The sequence below is a fragment of the Perissodus microlepis genome, chromosome 10 (assembly GCF_051167445.1).
Source record: "Perissodus microlepis isolate ML-2025 ecotype Zambia chromosome 10, ASM5116744v1, whole genome shotgun sequence".
Classification (NCBI taxonomy): Eukaryota; Metazoa; Chordata; class Actinopteri; order Cichliformes; family Cichlidae; genus Perissodus; species Perissodus microlepis.
Genome location: NC_140470.1, coordinates 28,272,112 through 28,295,127, shown reverse-complemented (window position 1 = coordinate 28,295,127; position 23,016 = coordinate 28,272,112). Strand labels below are relative to the sequence as shown.

At 39.6% G+C, this 23,016-nt stretch overlaps 1 protein-coding gene across 3 annotated transcripts in view; it reads left to right on the top strand.

Moving 5' to 3' along the window:
- The window catches only part of tmem132e (transmembrane protein 132E), a 426,449-nt gene extending 420,504 nt beyond the window's left edge, over positions 1-5,945 (top strand). For all 3 annotated transcript variants that reach the window (XM_084940922.1, XM_084940923.1, XM_084940921.1), the window contains one exon: positions 857-5,945. In XM_084940922.1, coding sequence (XP_084797048.1) covers positions 857-1,927 — 1,071 coding nt within the window. In that variant the 3' untranslated portion in view covers positions 1,928-5,945. The remainder of the gene's footprint in view (positions 1-856) is intronic.
- The last annotated feature ends 17,071 nt before the right edge of the window (positions 5,946-23,016 follow it).

The window sequence follows — 23,016 nt, the reverse complement described above, 5'->3', positions numbered from 1 at the left end:
TTTTGTTTACGTGTCGGACTCTAATGCTCAAAATAAACCTTGTTTATTTCACACTGGGTGTTGGTGCAGCTCCTCAATCCATCCACTGCCTGTAACAAGCTGTTATATAGAGAAGCTTGTTTCCACTGCTAAATATATAAATAAGTACATTTATATTTTGAGGGACATTTTGAGGTAATAACATTTTGACTTGGCTCTGCTGGGCAGAAATGTGCTTCCACAGTTTTAGCTCGTCTCCCATTAAGGATGCGGTCTTCTGATTGGCTGAGTGGGGTACTGTGCTGACAGTTGATGACTAATATGACCATATTAGGGATAACTGTTCTTTACTGCATCGTACAGATGCAGGAGTTGAAAATTTGTGTTTAGAGCAGTCTGAAATCTGTCGAATGGCTACAAGTGGGGACATAAACTGACCTCAACATTTGAACTTGGGGTGTATTTAATATAAGCATCCATCATTGCTTAGTGTGTATAGATATTACCCAAAAGAAGGAAAAACACAATACGTGTAAGAATAACCGCTGTTTCTTAATATGTAAAGTAAGTGCAGCTTGTTTATTGATTGGTACAATCTTTTGTGACTTTTGCTTCTATTTTGGTGCAGTTTTTTATGTTTTTGACTTACTTTCTCCTGACATATTCATCGCGTTGAAATAATTAGAATAACTTTTCTTTGTTTTTCTCATGAACCACAAATCAAATTACATTCTCAATGGAAAAAAAATCTTGATTTCAGATTTTTTTTTGTGATCGGGGCAGTTGATGCATTTTCACAAGTGACATTTTGATACTGAAACAAGAAAAAGTTAATTTCTAGAAATTAAAAATGTATTTCTCTGTTTTTCTCTGACAGGAGGCCAGCTTGTCTGTCTGGATGCTTTTTAGTGACAACACAGCCGCCACTCTGACTTACTTTGATCCCAAAGACTACAACCTCAATGCCTCCACATTGGATGACAAAGTTGTGTCAGTAACCCAGGAGCCTCAGCAACGCTGGCCTGTGGTGGTGGCAGAAGGAGAAGGATCTGGCGAGATGGTGCGTATGGAGATGACCATCTGTGAGGCCTGCCAGAAGACCAAACGCAAAAGCGTCATCGCATCTGCTGCAGTTTATGTCAAGGTCCGCTTTGGCCCCGAGGAGGACTCTGAGGAAGAGGCGACCACAGAGGGGGAGATTGAGCTGGCACCCGTCACCAGGCGTCCAATCGTCGATCCGAACATTAGTGGACGAATTTATGAGACATCTAACGAGCAGCCTGCCAGTGTTCCCATAGATTACACCAATTTACCTACTATGAGTATCCAAGAGGAACCAACTGAGGGTGAAGAAGAGGAGGAGGAAGACTTTGTGCATTCGCCTCGCAACATGACTGACCTTGAGATTGGCATGTACGCTTTACTGGGAGTCTTCTGCCTGGCCATTTTAGTCTTTCTCATCAACTGCATTGTCTTTGTGCTTAAATATCGCCATAAGAGGATCCCACCTGAGGGTCAGGCCAACATGGATCACTCCCACCACTGGGTGTTCCTGGGAAACGGCCAGCCGCTGAGGGCCCAGTGTGACCTGTCACCACAGCAAGTGGAAAGTCCCACTAACCCTCTGGAGGGCGTACAGACTTGTTGCCACGGGGACCACCACAGCAGTGGCAGTTCCCAGACTAGCGTTCAAAGCCAGGTTCACGGAAGGGGCGACGGCAGCTCTGGGGGCTCTACAAAGGAGAACGGCGAGGATGCCAGTTCACCCACCTCTAAGCGCAAGCGAGTCAAGTTCACCACTTTTACCACCCTTCCCACAGAGGAGCTGCCCTATAACTCCATCCCGATAGCAGATGAAGAGGACATTCAGTGGGTTTGCCAGGATATGGGCTTTCAAGACCCAGAGGAACTGCACGATTACATGCGCAGAATAAAAGAAATAGCCTGAGATACGAGGCGCAGCGTCGAGCCCCACTCTCGGCTTTCTAAGAAGAACGTTCCTTTCTATTTTTCTCTTTTAACACCTAAGTGAAAGATAATTTTTTCACAGACTGAAAGGTCAACTGTTGTTTTGGTTAGTTTCTTTTAGTTTGCACAGTGCTGTAATCTCATACACGCTCACACAGAGGAGGACGCGAGGAAGCCAAAGACCTGACCAGAGGATCTCAATTGCTAGAGAAATCTGTAAATCTTGGCTTTGCAAATCTGTTTCACTGGGAAGCCGAGCCATGGGCTGACGGGAGAGCTGCTGCGGCTTTCTTATTTTCCAGATCTGATTTCAATGAAAGCCTGATACGGACAGGTGTACGGTCGCGGTACGGTACCGGTCGTGCTTCGGTGGCTCGGTGGGACTCTGCAGTACTGTACCTATTCCAAACAAAGAGGCCTTTGATGAGCAAATAACTGTCAAAGACTCTCATGAAAGCTATGTTTTAAAAAAAATCCTGTTTTTCTTTTGTTTCTTTGTTTTTCGCCAAAGTAGGAAAAGCGTTCTTTTAACGGCAAAACGTTCTTCATAGTTGTTGTTGGTGCGGCACATTCATGATTTGTACTCATGTTCATTCCTTACATTTTTCTACATTTCATAGGTAGTCAAAAGCAGTGCCCTACTACTACTAGTCCTCATGGTCCTGAACAAATCTTAATGCCTTATAATAAAAAAAATGGTCACAGTTCACTTCGTATATCAGCGCGGACACCCTGTTTTCTCACGACGGCTAGAGACAGTGTAGTAAGAGCTACTATGTAAAATACTACGACTGCTCTCCAGCATGAGGAATAAATACAAAGAGCTTGTGCATTGCGAGGATCTCTAACAGTCTTTGCATGGAAGGGGATCTTGAGGCACAATCAGCAACTTTTTTTCCAAATTTGTAAATGTTTATATTGTAATTATATAATCATTCATACACATAACTAAACTGAATATGTTATCATGCATTACACGCATGCCATTCCAGGCCAGGCCAGGCCAGGCTTACATACATGCAGACATTCCTCTCTAGTATATGTATATATTGCATCGAGCTGGAGCCAGTTCCAGCTCGAACATTCGACAAGCTGCTTACTCCAAGGTATACGAGTGGAAGCTGGTTGAAGTCTTGAATATTTTATAGTCTTGTGGTGGGCTGAAGGTTCCCCTCGGTAATGTCACAACAGAACTGTAGATTTTTAATAAATGGTATCACATCTGACTGTTGAACGAGGGGATTTGCTATGCATCAGACTTGTAATAGATTGTAATCTTTTGATGATTTACTTCCCTTACCCAAGTTTGGCTGGCCTCCAGCCTTTTGGAAAAATAATAAAAAGACAAACTTCTAATGGAAACATTCTCACTGAGCACAAGATCCTCTAAACTCTGCAGGAAACGCCATCCATCCTTAAAGAAGGTTACGGAATAAATCATTGATTCTCTTCCATCATTTAAGTCATGACCATCCCATGCTGTCACACTGTTTTCAAACACACCTTTATGTGGGCCCTGTTTTGATTCTCTATTCCGGTGAACTTGTGTGTAGAGGTCACAAATTTACTTCAAATATGAACGGTGCCAGAGCGTAGTAGCTTTTGCGGGGAAAATGCTAAATGTGCTTCTGTTACTCCAGCTGTGAGGATGATATGGGTGCGCGTGTGAGATCATGTAAATGTACCTCAGGCTTTACTGACAAATCAAAGCGGTTGAAATCAACACAGCCTAAGTGTTGTTGTGCAGAAGTGTTAATTGCTGTCTTTTAAATGTTTACTGACGTGGCTTTCAGGTAAGCTCAAGCAGAAAAAATGAAAGCTCTGGAGGGTTAAGCGTAAAATATCTGAAGACTGAAAACGTCGCCAGGCAGACAGATACATAGTAACCGGGAGCAGGGCTGTATTTTTAATTACACTTGCCCTGTTAGCTTGTCTGCTTTATAGTACTTAGAGAGAATAACTAGAGACGACTTTAAAGGTTGATGTTATTCCAGCTCTGATCTCACATAAAATAAGTTCTTTTCAGGACTAATGAGACAAGCACGAGATTTAAAAAATGGCTTTCCATGTAACTCTGCTTAACTTCTGTAGTGTGCATCTAAGGGCTTGGACTTTTCTTTTGTGTTAACTGTCTAATTTGGATCCTGCAAATAAGCAAACAAATGTGACATGCTTCTTTTTGTGGCTCTATTTGTCACTCAAAATGTATTTTGTTGCCATTTTACCTGCCTTTAAGACCCTGGAAGGGGTCTGGGTAAAGACCCAATCCAGAATTCCTCTCACTGTGGCAGCTGTTATGCAAATACCAGCTTCTTCAGATGAAAATATAGAATTAAAGACGTACTTTATCTGTACTTTGACTTTTTTTTTTTTTTTTTTACTTTGCGTTCTTTTTCACTGATTGACAATCTGAAGACACGGTCACTCGTAGCAAATACAAAAGCTGTTACTTTATTTCCCATTGGAAAATCACATGTTTCAACACTCAATGTGACTACCTATCAGCAGCTGGATTAATCCTTTCAAGGGGCCAGTTCACCGCAAAATAAATACAAAAACATTTTAAAATATATGGTATGTGGTATTTCCAGTTATAGAGGTATCAGCAGGAGTATTGTTCTCCTTCTCTTGAATATAATGAAACCTGATGGCTCTTGTCTTGAGGCGCTCAAGGTTGTTAAAACCTCAACAGCAATGTCTGTTTCAGAAATCATGAACCAGTTCTTCGAAAAAACCTCTACAAACCTCGCTTGGAGCGATTTCTTCTTTAAACTATTTTCTTTCTACTGTCTGCAAACACTAAAAACGAAGCGTGCAGCTTGTTAACATTGCAGCTCAGCTGTATATGAAGGCTTGACGCTATTTATGTTATTTACATCATGTCACTCTGTCACTAGGGTGTGCATCGTGTCATGGGTAGATTGATGCTTTCTTCTGCACAGTGTTATGGTTGGAGGGTGTAGTTGGGTGGAGAGAAAATAGTTCCTGCTGTACATGAAAGTGCGCACCACAAGGTTTGTGGATCGCTTCGTGTAATCAGGTCATGATCTGCGTGATGAGAGCTTTTTTTTTTTCTAGAAAACTGGGAAAATCCCCAAAAAAATGACATGATTAAATATCACTACAACCCAGAGGTTTAGTTTAGGGTGAACTGTCCCTTTAATTCTTGTCTGAAAGTGGGCGTGAGATTATTTCTCATCACTAAACTGTACTTTTCCATATATTACTTGTATATAGACCCACAGCTGATCTACATAAATCCTGGATTGGGACTTTAAGGGTTTGATTTGCTGCATGCCCTCTCTGTGTTCCATGTGGTTGAAAAGAATAATGACCAATTCTGGTTTTAATAATTTTTAAATCTGTGTTATCGGCTACAAACGAGACGACATTCGCGACGGTCCAAGCCCGACCTCCTTCAGCTACGACATCGACATGCTTTCCTGTGAACTAGAGAGAAAAATCAGTGTGTTTGAGTTTTGACTTCAAATGACGGTCTCTCAGGATGAATGTAGAATTCCTAACTAAAGCCTGGTTCTTTTGTGATTAGTGTTAACCTGGTTAGTCTGATCTGGTGACTTTACAGATTAAGTGTCTAATAGCAGCTTCAGTTTTCACATGTTTCTTCCCCTCCTCGCTGATGTACTCACACAGTATTTAATACGTTATTTTTATTATGATTTTTACATCCTCCAGTCCCTTCCTGCTTTGGCAAAGTGTAGATATTGCTCATTTTGTATCTTCTTCAAGCTGCTAATAGAAACTTAGACTGCTTATAACATGTAAATGAAGATTTTGAATTGTATCCCCACCCTCACCCCCGCCCATGGTGAAATGTGCACAACGTGCACGGCTCGGTTGGCTGTGCCAAGTAACCACCACACTGACTATAATATTGTAATGTACAGAGCACTGTTAAATTTCCTGTATTCTCTTGAAAGCAAACCCTTGTATTTTCCCGTTATATGTAAAGTACTAAAGAAAATGCAATACACAAATGGCAGTGTCGTCTTTACTTTGCTTTCCATTGTTAACACGAGTGGGAATTTTTTCATCATCTTACATGTTTTTGGCACGATGTGTGCTCCGTGTCAGCGTGAGTTATGTCAAGAATTCAGCCTCAGTAGCTTCATATATGAAGGGACGCTCTGACCTTGAAGGATTTTGGCTCATTGGGTGCCTAATATCTCACAAGGGGACCTGATTTATACAGCATGTGAAAGTAATGGTGTTACGCACTTTTTTGGAAGTTATTATTTGTTTATGCCGATTTAAAATTCAAACCTCTTTTTATCTTACGGGTAACAGATCCATTCAAGGGCAAGGATGTGGAGACAAAAGACGAGGTTAATTTAAAGCAACTGCTCTTTTCTTTGCGGTTTTTGTATTTTAATGATGCATCGTCTCCTAGTGCACGTCTGCCCGTGTGTCCAGCTTATATTTGAAGGTTATATATCAGTGCTTTTCACCCTGCCCTCAGCTGTGTGCATCTCCCGCAGCAGCAAGAAGCTTCTGCAGAGGTGGGTATAGAAACCTACTGTAGTGTGTTTCGTCTCATCCAGCGGCTCCCATCCATTAAAATCCATACTTGGAGGTGTTTACTCAAAGTCTGGAGTGTTTACTCCTTTAGTTCACTTCACTTGGGCAGCTGAGATCAAAGCCCTTTGAACTCAGGTGAGACGCAGGTCGTTAGAGAGCAGTAAGTGGGGTTTTGGAACTTGGGATATAGATGCTGACTTTGGATCGTTGGAAGCAAACAAATGCATGATACAGCGGAATACGCTGCACACTAAATGGATCTTGACATATCTGAGTCGTACCAAATATTTTCAGCTGCTACTGCTGATCAAATATGAGTCCGTTGTGTCTGGTTCTGGGTTTTCTTTTAGGTGTAGGTGTGAAAAATGTATATAGAGAGAAAACTGTGTATCAAAGTATGCCGATTCAAATGGTTCATTAGCTGGATTTTATGAGCTCTTATGCATCCAAAGCTAAAATTGTCCTCATATGCGTTTCATTTTAGGATCAGCTTTAACATCTCTGAAGGACTTTTATTACAAATAAACTGTGTTTACATTGATCTGATTCACACAGCACAAACATTTGTCACATCAGTGATGCCACAATAATAAAACGACAGGTCGTGTTTATCGTCATCTCATTTGCACCTTCTCCAGATTCTCATAACAGATTCAAAGGAACCTCTTACAAAGCATAAATACATTTTTAAGGAGAAAATGCAGCCCACTCTCGGAGGTGCTGCCACACTGAATCCATTTGCGTCTATGAGACTGAGTGCCCGAGGCGTCTGGGCTCTGGTGAGCAGTGGCCTCTCTGCAGCTGTCAGCAGCTTCTATATTCGTCCACCATACAGTGCGGGACAATATGTGTTAACTTGCTGTATCTCATCTTTTGGTGATTGAAATCTATTATGTGTTTATAATAAAAATAGCATGAAGTACTATTAATACACATCTGACGCACCCCAGACATGGAAAATGTGACAATGCAAGAAAATAAATCTGCTTTTCACTTAAATAACTGAAAAGCTTTACCCGAGAGTCCTGTGGAAAAATGAGTATACCCACGATTCAGTACCTTCTAGAACCACACTTAGTAGCAATAACGTCAAGTAATTGTTTTCTGTATGACTTTATCAGTCTCTAATGTTGTTGTGGACCAACTGCAGCTCATGCATTTATATATAACCCTCCACAGGTTTTCAATCGAGTTGAGGTCTGGAGTTTAACTGGGCCACTGCAACATGTTGATTCTTTTCTTTTTTTAGTCACTTTCTTATAGATTTGCTGCTGTGCTTGGGATCATTGTCCAAATTGGATGATCCCATTTGCGGCCAATCAATCAATCAATCAATCAATCAATCAAGCTTTATTTGTCACAAGCAGGTTGCCCTGCAGTGAAAATGGGACCCCCCCCCCCCCGACCTTACACACATAACACAGACATCACATGGGGTTACAAGTCGGAGATCGGTAGCGTTACAGAATAAGAACACTGAAATGTACACAACAACGGGAGGGTACAAGAGGAAAAAAGAGACCTCCACTCATGCTGTGCTTCCATGGTAGGACAGCACGAGAACAGGAAACAAAAAAACTCCTCTGCACAAAAAAAGCACATGAATGGTCACAGCACAACATTGTGAAAGACATGACAAGCCACAGGGTTGGGTAGGGGATATCATAACACAATAAACACAGTGTGTACATCTGATCTGGGACTGCTGCAATCTTTCGACTGCGCCGCCAGCTGACCCGATGTCCACATCATGGGGGAGGTAAGCATCGAAGGCGTTGGAAGGGGAGGGGGGATGAGTGAGTGCTTATCAGTGTAAGTGTATGTGTGTGCGTGTCCATAGTTCAGCTGAGACAGTGTCCTTCGCCCTATCAGGCTAAGTAAACAGTCCTCCAGCCAATCCAGGTGGCCTTGCATGGGATGGGAAGAATAGTCATCACACAGTCGTTATCAGGGAGCCAAGCTTTAACTGTCAGACAGATGGCCTCACCTCTGACTCTAGGACACTTTGGTATACACAGGAGTTCATGGTCAATTCAATGACTGCAAGTTGTCCAGGTCCCATGACTGAGGAACAAGCCCAAATCATCGCCACACCACCACCATGCTTCACATTTGGTACAATACAAGTGCATTATTCTTGCAGTTTTGCAAATCTTAAGCCATGCTGCCATGTTCTTTTTAGAAAGAAGAGGCTTTCTTCATACAAGCCACACTTATTCAGGCTTTTTCTAACAGACCGTCGTGAACTTTAACATTTAACATGCTAACTGAGGGCTTAGGTGTAGCTCTACATGGTCTGACCGTGGGGTGAATTTGTTAGAACATCCGCTGCTAAAAAGATTATGGCACCTTGTTAACACACACCTGAATGCTTCAGAGCAGCAACCTGCCAACATTTTTATTTTATAGAGGTGCTCATGCTTACTCATGATCACCTGATCGGGTGCGTTTGATTAGTGGCTCTATTTATGCTCTTAATTCCCAGGGAAGCAGGAAGGGTGTGCTTTTTTGCAGGCTTGCATAGAGTCCTGTGAAAACTCTCTTGTTCACATGACTGTATATAGCAATGATTCTCAAATCAATCATTGCCAAAGTTTCAAATCATCAGTGTATGTACAAATAATCCCTGTGAGGCCTTCCGGCTGCTCAGTTTTGGATTTGTATCATTTCACCGAGAGCCAGTTTCCCCAACATGGTCATGTTGGGTACACAGCTCTGGCTGTGAGCACACAAGCTCCACCGATTGGTTGCTCAAATCTTTTGCCTGCACTCAGAAGAAAGCTGGGTGAGAGGGAGAAGGTTAAATCAGACCGAGGATGAAATAAGGGGCTGCAGGAAGGCTCAAGATGAAATAAATAAGAATTATTTTGAAGCATGAATCATGAAAAGCTACTTTAGTCCAAGTCCAAGAATACAAATATGGAGCTGGAAATGAACAGAGCACGTCCACTTTAAATAGCATCATATTGTTGATGATGAACTAACTCCTCAGCCTTTTTTAACAAACTGCAACAGTTTTGTAATATTCTTCTTTTTCACTGCCAGCAAATTGTTTTATACAACACATGAAGTGATCGTAAGAATTACTTCCTATTTTTCACCATGATGGAGATGGATTGTTGCAGCATTAAACATCAGTAAATCATGTTCTTGGGGTTAAATAACACATCCCCTCTATTTATTTATTTATTACTGAGTCAGTCACACATAAGTACTTAATGCCAGGTAAGTACACTATTTGCTGTTTTTGAGTAAAATTGGACAAAAAACTGTCATCGTTCCCTCTAGCAAAAATAAAACTACATATTTTGTGACTCTGAGGAAGCAGGAAATGATATTATTCATGTGTGTTTTTACTAGTTTTTGCAGAATTTTCAGACAGTCAGGAGAAATATGGCAGCACAGTCTCTCAAAATATCTTTGCACATACATGCGTTTTCAGATTTCAGCTTTATGTAATGATTTTAATGACGTGCACTTTAGACTAATAAACAATCTCCATAGTGAGGATGTCTACAGTTTCACTTCCTGCATTAACAGTCTGGATGCAGCTTACAAATGGTCCGGCCATACTGACAGGCTATGGTATGATATTGTGCTAATATATGGAAAAATGTACAGCGCACATTTATGCCATTTTGTCATCCGATTCTCTGCTGGAAATCTAATTTAGCAAAATTACGCACTTGATGCACAGACAAAGAGTACAAGTGCACCTCTGGCACTAACAGGACTTCTTTGTCTAACTTATTATTTTTCTGATGTGGCATGACTGGCGTTTCAGCAGTCGAGTAAATTTAGCTCAGTGGTAATTTGGTTCAGCGTGGAGTGCAGAGTTGACTCAAAGTGAAATCAATCTGCAGCCCCGCTGTGACTATACCAGCCATTTATGCCTTATCTAACCTGTAATAAAGGTTCAGTTCTGCACTGGGGGTGCCAGACTACCAGAATTCACACCAGACCTCTAAGGAGGAATCCCACTGCCAAAGAAAAATGTATGATATCCGCAGTGCACTAATGCAGCACTTAAATACTTTGACTTTGGTTTAATTACAGTTATTTTCTTTATATTTTACAGATAGATTGATGGGAGGAAAAGGCGGGGAAATATGAATTTCTGTAGCTGGTGTTGCAGCTATATTTGTGGCCCAGTTTTTGTGTTTTGTAATGGCTTTGTTATTTTCTTCCTGTGGATAACAGACCAGTCATAGACACTATGATCTCATGTCAAGATATTTCCAGAGTGGCTAGAATGAAACCTGACAGCAGAAATATCTTTAACTATATAAAACATCAACGGCAAATGTCAGATTTTGGTGTCAGTCCTTCCGAATCAAAGACACGGGCTTCTTTCTAGACAATTTTCAAAGAGGTTCAGCAACCATACAGCGAGAAATCCATCACAGGAGAGGCGGAGATAATAACTTCACACTGACAGCTGCCTCTATAGACTAGAAATACAATGCTGAGACAAGACATGTTGCATTTTACATAATAGGTGAGCGCCACAACTCATTATGTAACTGGTGAAACTATTGATGTGGCTTTGCTGTTCCTCGTCTCCTCTGGAGAGATGACAGTAAAACATCACAACCTGAAATGGACCCGAGAGAACATTTTTATTCCCTTCTTCAATTATAACTCCTTTTGTGCAATATACAATGCAAGTTAATGGAAGTTGTGTGTCTGGTGCTTTTTAATGTTTCCGCTACTCTCAACTAGCTCCTTTTGAAAAAAACAACCGTTTTCTTATTAGTAGATCATGTTTGGTAGCCAGTTCTCATGAAGTGGTATAAGACAGATCAAAGTGCTGCAAGTTTTGTGGACTGACCAGTTCAAAGCACATTGGTGCAATTATCCCACAACAGTAAAAGAGAAATATGAGAATGCAGAAGAACTAACGGATACGTGATTTCCTGTTTTCTTTCCTGACATTTCCCAAATGTCTGCACCGTCAAAATGCTAAAATATTTTAGTTTATATTGATAAACAGTGATCATACCATTAGTGATAAAAAGTTCACGAGGATTAATTTGCATCTGTAGAGCACTGTGCAAATGTCTCGAGCGACACCTTGTTTCTTTGTGTTTTGCTATTTTGCTGTACGATTTTACGAAGCTACGTTTATTCTAACACACTGTGAACTATGTTAAGAAAGCTTTCTTGTAATTTCTTTAAGTAGTCTTCTTGAAGGACATTCAAAGCTTATCTGTGGATCTTTGCTGCCTTTTGTTCCATTCTCTGTCAAGATTATCCCAAACTACTTCAATGTTGTTGAGGTCCAGGCTCTGGGGAGGCTACTCCATGACTGATAGGGTTCCATTGTGTGTTTTTCTATCCGAGTATGCTTTGACTGCTCTGGCAGTGTGTTTTGAATCATCGTTCTTGTCACAGAACAGGTGTGGGTGTGTTGGGCACAAATGCAGGACTCGTGAGACAGGATATAAACTCAAAAGAGCAGCTTTAATCTGGAATTCTCTTTCAAAGTAACACAATATACAAAACAAGGCAGAGCTGGAGCCAGAAAAGCAAAAACTTAGAGACAAAGGGAAACCACACAACAAGTGAGCATATAGCACGAGGGAGCACATGACAAAAAACTGGGGAAAACTGAGGGCTAAAGTACACAAATGAGGCAGTAAGGAAGCAGGGAAACAACCGGTGAAATCAAGACAGGTGAATAGAATCTAACTAATGATACAAACGGATACACAACTATACACAACGCACATGTGAAAAGAGACTGACACACATTTTTGTTATTACCATTTTTATTATTAAAAGACATGATTTAGAGTATAGACCTGTCTAGTGGATGGTTGTGGCTATTTATGAAGTAGCCACATCCACTAAATACATGTATATGTTACATACATGTATTTAATGGTTGCAGCTTGCTAGCCAAGCATTCTAAAGTATAGTGATAACCAGTGTTGATCAAGTTACTTGAAAAAAGTAATTAGTAACTGATTACTGATTACTTCTCCAAAAAAGTAATCCTATTACTTAAAAAAAAAAAAAAAGCAATAGACCTTTCAGTCCAATTCTATTTTTTCTGCATAATCCATCATATAAAATTGAATCTAATGAAAAGGTCTCTCTTTAAAACTTGTTTTATTAGTTTTTAATCTTTTAAGTTTATGCACATTGCATCAAGCAAAAATTAAATTTCATGCAACTGTCTTTGACTTAAAGAAATTTGTTTCACATTTAAACCTATTTTCTACATATTCGAGCATATAAAATAAAATAATTAGAGTGTGTTTACACTCACTCTTTCAAATAGATGCAAGTAAAACAGCAGAAAATAAATAAAATCAAAAATTCAGCAGCAATAAGTCCTGTTACTCTTAAATCTATTTTCACCTGTTTAGCAGGAGTGGAGCAGGTGGAGGTTTGCCTGGTGCAGCAGCGGTCATGTCAGTGGGAGGATCCAGGGTTTCTCTGTGAATTTCACATTCCCGTGGCAGTGTGCTAAATTGCTTGCTCAGAAGTTTAGGGTTTTTTTTGCTGTTACAGTAACGCGTTACTCCCCATCTCTGGTGACAACTCAGCCTTTTATGCTCTCATCCAAATGTAGTCACTTCTGGCTCTAATAAACCAATGTGACATGTTGAGGTTTCAAAAAATGTGGATTTTAGAGAACTATAACTGCGGCCACCATTCTGGAAGCACTAATGATTTCCACGTCCTTCCCATATTTTCCATATTTGTCATATTTACTGACCTTGAAATTGATCAAATCAAACTCTGCACTCTTCCATCCATCCCTTGTACTTAAAACCACAATTAGATATTTCGTGCAGCTTTGACATAGACATATTGCACTTTAGGTAACAGACATAATTCACAGCTTTAAATACTGTGAAATCATTAGCTGCTGTGAAGCAAGTGTGTCCTCCCACTACTTAACTTGCAGAACTCCAGCATGCATTACCTTTTTTTTCTTAATCTGAGGGATTGGCTCTGCAGACCGAGCGCACTTCCAGCTTCCTGGTCTTTTTGTTTTTTTTAATTCCTCTGTCTGGGTGTTTGTTTGTTTCCTTGTCTTTTGGGGATTGTTTTGTTTCATAAGGGGGGATAGTTTTTGCTACCAAGGACAACAAAACCATTTTTCATCACGCTGGGCAAGACGGCTTTTAAAACTTTTATTGAGGCTCAAGGTATGCCTTTGTAAGCATGTCATGTCTTCAGCCTTGGCCATTAAAAGCTTACTAAATTGAGGGGATTGCAAGCTCACCTATGGGAAGAGTTTCAAGGCTTTCTTGTGTGTGGAATCATATATGCTCTTTAAAGATTTAAAAATCATAAAGACAAACACTACAGCTATTATAGATCTGGTTTTCATTCAAGCGACTTTATTACTTTTACTAAAATTGCAAAGCAGGCTTGGAGACCTCAACTATACGGCACACAAAACAAGCATTTCTATTCAATTTATTTTAATGAAATACCAAATTAAATATTTAATTATTATTTCACAAACACAAATTGTCATTTTTTTCCTGTCCTATAATATCTGGAATCATAACTTCGATGACAAGGTTCAGTTATTATTTGCTGGAGCTTGCATGCACAACAATAACAGTGTTGACAGCTCATGCCATCACATCCTGACATACACCCTGAGTCACTCAGTTTCAGGGCATTTCTCAGTGACCACTAGCGCACACTGATTGTTCAAGCGTATGTGTGAGGAAGTCTGTTGGGCTCCTCGTGCGTTTTTAGAAAACAACAGTCAGTGCGCAATAAGATCTCACTGATACCTGATATAATCTGCACTTGTGTATTTAGACTGTTGCTCACTGCTATGTTAGCAGACACTCTGAGCAAATGCCACCCCAAAACACCTTCTAGGCATCATTCCTGCGGTGACCTAACCTCAGGGATGATGCTCTTTTCCAGCTGCAAAAGGGCTAACACATTCTGCTAGAAAATGAGAATCGTATTTAGACATTTATATATGTGACATTTAATAACGGTATAGGGGAAATAATTATTTGAGCTCCTGCTGAATTTATAAGCTGACTTCCAAAGATATGAACAATCTCTAATTTTTATGGAAGTTTCATTTTAATGGCACTTACAGAATCAATCAAAAATCCAGAAAAAACACATTACATTAAAGTTCTAAATTGATTTGGATATCATTGAATGAAATAAGTAATTCTGGTGCCCACAGATGGCCGTGTGCCCATGCTGCAGTCAGTCAATAAAATCAATAAATTACACATATTCCCTGTCCACAGAATCAATGTCATCATTCTAACCTCTCCACCACCACGGAAAAGACCGAAGAGCTCGCAAAGGACGTCAGGGACAGGACTGTCAACCTGCACAAGACCATCAGCGAGAAGCTTGGTGAGAAGGTGCCATTCCCTGATGCTGTTTATCAAGAAATGAAAGAAAAATTAAATGACCATCAATTGCCCTCCATCTGGACCTCATGTGCTGAAACCACATGGAAAGATCTTGTTAATGGTCTGAAGAAAGTTGGGATCACAGTCACCAAAAACACCATCACACTACGCATAAAGGACTGAAATCTTGCAACATCCGTATGGTCTCTCTGTCCAAGAAGGCACATGTACAGAACCACTGTTTGCCAAAGAACACCATCCCCACAGTTAAGCATGGAGGTAGAAGCATCATGCTTTAGGGCTGTTATGCCAGGGAAAGAAAAGAGCATCTAAATAAGAGGCAAGAAGTCAGTGAGTGGCCTAGCTAATCTTCAGACCTTAGTCCTGTAGAAAATAAGTGGAGGGAGCAAACCTAAGGGATATACAGTGTCTTTTAGTGATGGGTCGGTCGCGAACGAAATGGCTCTTAGAGCCTGATCTTTGAAGTGAACGATGCGAGCCGGCTCCTTATTGGGGGCTGTGGGTTTTTTTTTTCTTTCTCCTGCCCTCTCTTTCACTTTTTTTCGCTTCACGCTGCAAGTCACCCTTGTGTTTGCGCTGAGCAGAGACGGCAAACAGAGCCTTGCATTTGCGCCCCTTCCCCCTCTGCTCAGCGCTGAGCTGAGGGGGCGGGGCGGTAGTTACACTCGCAACAGCAGTAGCACACAACAAGAGCAGGAGGGAGAGGGAAAGAAAGAGAGCCGGGAGCAACAACAAGAGACAACACCATCACTTTGGAAAGGTACAGTAAAGAAAATGAGTGACACCAAGAAAAGAAGCAAAGTCTGGAGCCATTTCAATCTTATTGACAAAACAAAGGCAGAGTGTAGAGTCTACAAGAAAAGGATATCATATAGAGCCGGCTCCACAAACAACATGCACAGGCACCTAAGAACTGTCCACCCATCAGTGCAATGGGAAGATAAAACGCAGTCAGTTGAGTGTGATATTAATATTTCTAAATGCCAGCCTTTCCCTTAATTAAAGATCTGGCCGTTCTTTTTCCCCGCTTTTTTTTTTCCATATTTTAATTTATATTTTATTGTGTTGTGGTTTGCAGTGTTTTGTGTTGTTTCACTTTAAATTTGTTTAAAAGGAAAAAGCTGAAAATTTAAGTAGTTAAAAGTTGAAATGTATGAAATGTAAATAGTTGGTTTTCTGTATTTTATAATTTATTTATTACATTTTATGTGGAGTGAATAAATAAAAGTATATTTACAGTGGCCCCTAGAGACAAAGCATGTACACACTCCAAAACACATACAAACTCCAAAACACAACGAAAGTGCTCCAGGATGCGAGGGGCCGTGTTGAGCTTTTGTTACCTAGTGGCTACACAAGCCAGGAAGTACCAACAATCGGATTGGGTGTGTGGTAATAACAGGTAATTTAAGTTTTTTTTTAAAAAAATTTATTTGAATATATATATATTAGGGGTGCAACAATACTCGTATATTGAACCGTTCGATACAGTGCTTTCGGTTCGGTACGTATATGTATGAACAATACAAAATTTTTAATTTCTTTTATCAACTTTCCTTCTGACGATGCTGTCTGTGTTGAGCGCTCAGTGGATCTGCGTGCAGCCTAGGCGGAGTAGTCGAACGCAGATTCACTGAGCGCAGGGCAAGCTAGCGAGACAGAAGTTAAGCTCTCCTTGCAACATGGCAAATTGAACCTCCCCCACCCTCATTCAGATCTGGCGTTTGGAACTATTTTGGTTTTCATGTGACGTATGACCCTGAAGGTAGGCGCGTCATGGACAAAAGTAAAACAGTATGTCGGATGTGCCACGCAATGCTCAAGATGCACTAGTTGGTGGCAACTAGTGCATTAGCGCAGTTAGCTCGTTAATGTGTTGGCCGTCCAGCCCCACGGGGCGGTCCGCGGTAGCTCGTTAACTGAGATTTGCCGTGTTGTGGCGTTAACGTCATTTCACCGAGATTAAAGCTGACAGCACTAGTGGGAACACAACGAATATGACTGCACATTTACTCCGACATCATCCTAGTGCAAAGACAAGTGGAAGCAGACAAAAACAACAAGCAGGCATGCTACAAACTTTACCCGAGTCATTTAGACAGCCGTTAGCACATGATTCTCCTTATGGGGACCTGATATGTTTAATATGCTGCTGAGAATATTCCCCAGAAGAAGCGTATAGTATAGCTTTTATTTTGGAAAGAGCCATTTCTCTGTAATAAACTCTTTTCCAAAGATGAGTGATGTCTCGATCAGATAGATTTATTTTTTTTATTACTTTGTTGTTTCAGCAACATTAAATTTAAAAACTGTACTTTTGAGTTAAAATATATATTTATAATTTTAATAAATGACAAATTAAAAAGGCACGAACATTTTTTTTGTATCGAAAAAATATCAAACCGTGACACCAAAGTATCGAACCGAACCGTGAATGTTGTGTATCGTTGCAACCCTAATATATATATATATATATATATATATATATATGAGTGTTTGCGTATTAATACAAAAACAATAGACCTATGAATTCGATTGTGTAATTTAAGTGATCTAGGTGTTTTGGAAGTTCAGTTAATGCTAGAAATGTGTTTTGGAGTTTGTACGTGCTTTGGAATTTCTAGTGCTTTGGAGTTTGTACGTGTTTCGTCTCTAGGGGCCCCCATAAATATTTATATATAAACATACATAAAGAAAACCACGTTTTTTACATTACTAATTCCTTTTGTGCTTAATTTTATATTGTTGTTGATAATTAATTAATTAAAGCAACAAAACAACCTGAAGAGCTGGTTCTCTAAAAAGAGCCGGAAATCCCATCACTAGTGTCTTTAAAGAGCAGTGTACCAGATCCATAATGTGTGCAAACCTGGTGACCAACTACCACTGTGCTTGCTAAAAAGGGTTTCTCCTGATACTAAGTCATGTTTTGTCTGAGGATAAAATACTTAGTCGCTGATGTGCAAATAAATGAATAACTTTTATGTTGTGCTGTTATTCTGTTTTTTTTTTTTTGGTTTTTTTATGTTTGGTTGATATTGTCTCACTCATTGAACTGAAATGTCTTTCAAAGTGAGCAAACTTAGAAATTCAACAGGGTATCAGATAATTACTTCTCTCACTGTATGTAAAACACAGCGTGATAGGGTACAAGTGGCTTGCAAAGTGGCTTGCGGGTGAGCAGCTGTTGAGGGCAGGCTTAAATAGCATGAGTATAATATTTGCCAATTAGATGTATAGAATAGCTGATTTGACAGGTTTATGGACATGTTCTGCTAAAATAATGCACATTCTTCAGTTCCTGTACCAGTAAAAACACCAGTTAAACTGTGCTGGACTGCTTTTGTGGGTTGCAGCAGCCTGTTGCTCTACTTTATGAAGGATGACAGGTAAAGCCCGCTTTTTAAAAATTATTTCTTGTCTGTTGCCATTGGGCTTTGCAGCAATCTCCGTGTAATGACATGCAAATGCACCACTCAGACAGTGGAAATGTGTTTTTAGTCCATTGCCACCTTCACAGCAGGTCTGGGAAGCTCAGTCTGCTTTGAAGTCTGAGCTGAGCTCCTGATGAGTTCATGTCAAGTCTGCAGAGGCTCCAACGTCACCTACTTAGTGTCATGAATTGCAGAGCGTTGTATCACAGGCAAACATGGCACTGTGTGCTGATTTTTGATGAGAAGAAAAAAGAAAAATCTATTTTGATTACTTAAGCGAAATTACATTTATTTGTGAAACATATTTTCTATTGTAGTTATAGTTGATTTTAAGGGATTTAATGTCACAGCTGCAGTGATGTTAGGAACAAAAGAATACAAACTAAACTGCCTAAAATGTAGACACAACACTAACAGTTTTAACATTTTCAGTCATGACCATTGCCCACAAACATGGTGGCGGTCAAGCACACACAGACTTAATAGGAACTGTTGGCAGCCTCTATTAAATGGCTGAGAAAGAGAGGGTTTACAGCCTCCGTGGGAGTCAGCGTCTTGTCAGGGTCCATCGGCAGCAAGCCCTCTGCAAGAAGGTGATAACCCTGAGCCTGTTTCCCAGCCAGCATGTCCAACTTAATCATGAGTAAGAAGAGGAAATGCAACGAAAGCAAATAAACCCTCAACCGCAACAAACCGACCCCGTGTTTATGTAATCCACATGACAGTTTGATGAGATAGATTCACGTATATTGGGTGCACTAAAAGTAAACACAAAAAAGTGAAAAGAAAAAATAAAGACATCAAAAGTTTAAAAAAAATGCTCCACAAACATAATTTCACTAATCTCCTGATTTGACTTCTCTTGTTGCATTCCTCCTTGTAAACACTACCAAAAAATCTTTTTGAAATGTGCAAATAAATATTGGAAACTCTTTTCGGCAAAAGAAAATTGCTTTGTACTGTGTTTCCACTATTGAGCTCAGATTATCATATGTAATTATTGCATTATACGCACCTGTCCCTAAAAAGCAACAAGAAGTTGCACACAGGGATAAATATATAGGGTCAAAATTGTAAATCAAAGCTCCATGAAAAAAAAAAAGAAGCCTACTCACGTACATTATCCAGAATATTTTCACTCAAAGAAGGTTTATTGGATAAGGATTGGGGGGGAGAGAGAATCAATAATAATTTTTTCTATAGGGATATGATTTTATTTTTTTTGTTCACCTGTAAATGTCAACAGCAGGCATTATTGTTTATTAAGGAATATATATTTCTTACCCAGTGTGACTGACTGACTGTAAGGCATGTGTGCTATGTTTGAAGCATTTTAAGTTCAGAGGAAGGATGCCGCATCTAACGTCTTCGTTAGAGGGGATTACTGACATTACATTAGAAGGTGAAGGGTTAAACAACCACTGCATGCCACCATGCCCTGCTCTGCTTGTATATTAAGGGAGTCCATCATGTTACAAGACTGCCGAAGACATGCTTTACATAATTCATGCTTCATACATGATTCATCCCTACCTATAAAACTAAGTCCAGTCAGGGTCCCACTGAAAAGAAAACTGTCGCAGTGGTTAGGATGCTTTGAAAAATGCAGATTTTATTAACAAGTTTACATTATAAAAATTTTTCACCTACCAAGTAGCTGCAAAATGTAATGTTTCAGCTATGTAGGGTTGAGACTGTGCTGTGAATTTGTTCTGGGTTATGAAATGCAAAGATAAAGCAGTTCACAAAGACAATTTGTGGCAAAGACTGAATTTCAAGCAATCTGTGCAAATCTACTGTGGCGATGGGGTTCAGAGCTTTTAGTTGCTCTTGACTTCTTTACCTTCTGATATCATAAATACTGATTAATTACTACTTTTCAAATATTGTACAGTGTCCTTGGGTGTTTTGAAAGGCAACTATAAATAAAACTTTATCATTAATATTATTGTTATTATTTTTTGTTTGTTCCTGTGGGAGGAGAGAATTTGTTGCAATGGCAAAAGATACTCGTGATCATAAATGTGAAACCATAAAAGAAGAAAACGCAGTGGCAGGAGGTTGTCAGAGAACCTTCACAGAAGTAACAGAAGTACTGTAGTGTACCATAGCACAGCATATATACGCCAGTATATCAATTCAACAGCTAATGTAAATACTTTCCTTTTTGAATAGTATTATATAAGCTATATTTTCATACGTTATTATTATGTATCCACGTTATCTTCTGCAGTGCTAATCCCACTGTTTTCCAAACCTCAATATGAAACAGACTATGTATGATCGTGACTTTGATTAAGTTTGACAGACTCAGCGCTGCTCTGCTAACGCTGCTCTGCTAACGCTGCTCTGCTAACGCTGCGCAGCAGGTGACTGGGTATGAAGTACTCTCAGAATCCTTCACCTTTGTCTTGCAAGTCATTAAATCCAAAAAAGGCTCAAAAACTTTCCCTTTTTTAAAAAGAGAACTACAGGATAATGTAACATCTTCATGGTTGACATTTGCCTTCAGTCTTGATTTTTTTTTGTTTTGTTTCGTTTTGTAATCCACTCCTGAAATGAGCTTCAGTTATTTTTTCCCCCCATAGTTTTAGATTGTGATTGCTTCCTTCCAGATTGCCTGATAGTTGTTGTCTTAGCTTTTTCTTTCTTTTCTTTTTTTTTAAAATAAAAATGTACATTTATTTTAACACAGTCAGTCCCGAACAAAAGTTTAAGACCACTTGAAAAATGGCAAAAAAAATCATATTTTGCATGGTTGGATCTGAAGGTTCCAAGTAGAGCTTCAACATACAACAAGAAGAAATGGAAGTGAGAAAAAACATTTTCTGAGCATGCAATTTATTGAAAGCAATGCTTAAACTGAAACAGGCTGTTTTTTTTTTTCAAGTGGTCTTAAACTTTTGATTGGAACTGTATTATTTTTAGTACACCCAACCACCACATTAGCAACTGATAACTAAAAAAACAAAAGCTGTAGCTGAAAATCCCACATTTAAATTGCTTAAAATAACTCCAAAGCATATTTCTATCATCATGCAATGACAATGAGATATCATTGTCGTTGCACTGTATTTAGTATCACTGATAAGTTGCAATTCAAATTTTGTAAGAATAAGAGGCTCATGTAAGGCAGCTGTGATCAGACTGTTTTCAAAGCACAGTCTGTTTTTTGTCTGATCAGAGTCCTTGCAGATAAGGAAGCTTCACACAGATATGCGGATAACCATGAATCCAAAATGGCTTCCCGCTGATGGTGAACCCGATTGCTTCTGTTGCTATCGTCTTCTGTGAGGTTGTTTGGCACATGACAATTTGTGAGTCTTTAATTGAACTAAAAATAGTTTAAGAGTTGTGCATGACTGATATTTTTTTAAATCAACATCAGAACAAACTAAAGTACCCCCTCGTGGTTCTCGAAAGTACACCCAGGGGTTTTAGTACCTCATTTGAGATGCACTGTTTTAGATTAACTGGAAGGTTTAAAGAATTCATTTCTTTGGCTAAAATAGCAAATGAATCTTCTTTAAACACAGTGGAGCCTTATTAAAGTAATGGATCAACAAACATGCTCTGATCTTAAACAAATTCATCTAATAAATAGATTAAACCTTTACAAATTAACATAATTTCTCCTACAGAGAGCATTAAGTTGCAGATATAAAAATAAACCGGTGACCAAGTGGACGTGCTTTCCTTGCGACAGCCCTGTGTCTTCATAGCGAGGCTGTAAAAGAGTTGGCCTCCTGCGCCGATGAAGAACTACGGGTGCTTTCTACTACATCAATCATTCCTTGGAATCCCATGAATAATTTCAACACTCTTAATATGTTGTAGTAATTTTCATTCATTATTGATATCTAATAGCAAACAATGCACACTACCTGCTAGTTAAACAGGCCATCTTTAGCGAGCAAATGGCCTGGAAACACTATAAACATTCATTCTACGCTGGATATAATAAATCATTTACAGAACTGGCTATGCCGCTCTCCAAACGACACCGCCTATGCGATCTGTTAAGTCAATACTACCCCACAGTAGAGTTCTTTTTATTATTTGTCTCATTTGTTTTGAATAAGACAGGTAATCAGGTTTGGAGATTGAATTGTTGCAATAAAGGTGGTTATTCTAAAATGGCCACGGGGTGCAGCGATTGTTGAGGCTCTTTACACATTTAGGCCTGATAGACTGAATGTAACCTGCTGGGATTGATGTGCAGTAACCGGTGTGATGTATACTGTTTAAAATGGAGCCATCAATAAAGACAAAAGTTAGCTGAGAACTCAATTGATGAGATGGGATCCTCAGAAGAGCTGTGTGATAGATGGAGAAATCTTCCTCCCTTTAAATGTCCCTTCTGTAATTTATCTTTCCTCCTTTTGTGGTTTCACCTGAGCGACGTACGAGATTTATAGTAGCATCGGTACAAACTCTGGATTGTTATGATTAGCAGTTTCCACTGAGCTCCGTTGATATAGCCTAATGAGAGTCCCCACACTGGCAGACAATCATTATTATTTTTGTTTTTCTTCCCTATCCATCCAGGGCCAGTGGTAAATCTTATAGTCTGCTATGTTAACAGGCTTCTATTAATTTTTCTTAGGGTTCTGGAGCTTTCAGAAGCATGAGGCTCACCATCAAAACATCCCCCCCATATTCTATCCTCAAAGCTCTGCAGTATTTTGCATTGAGCTTCCAGAAGCATCTCATTT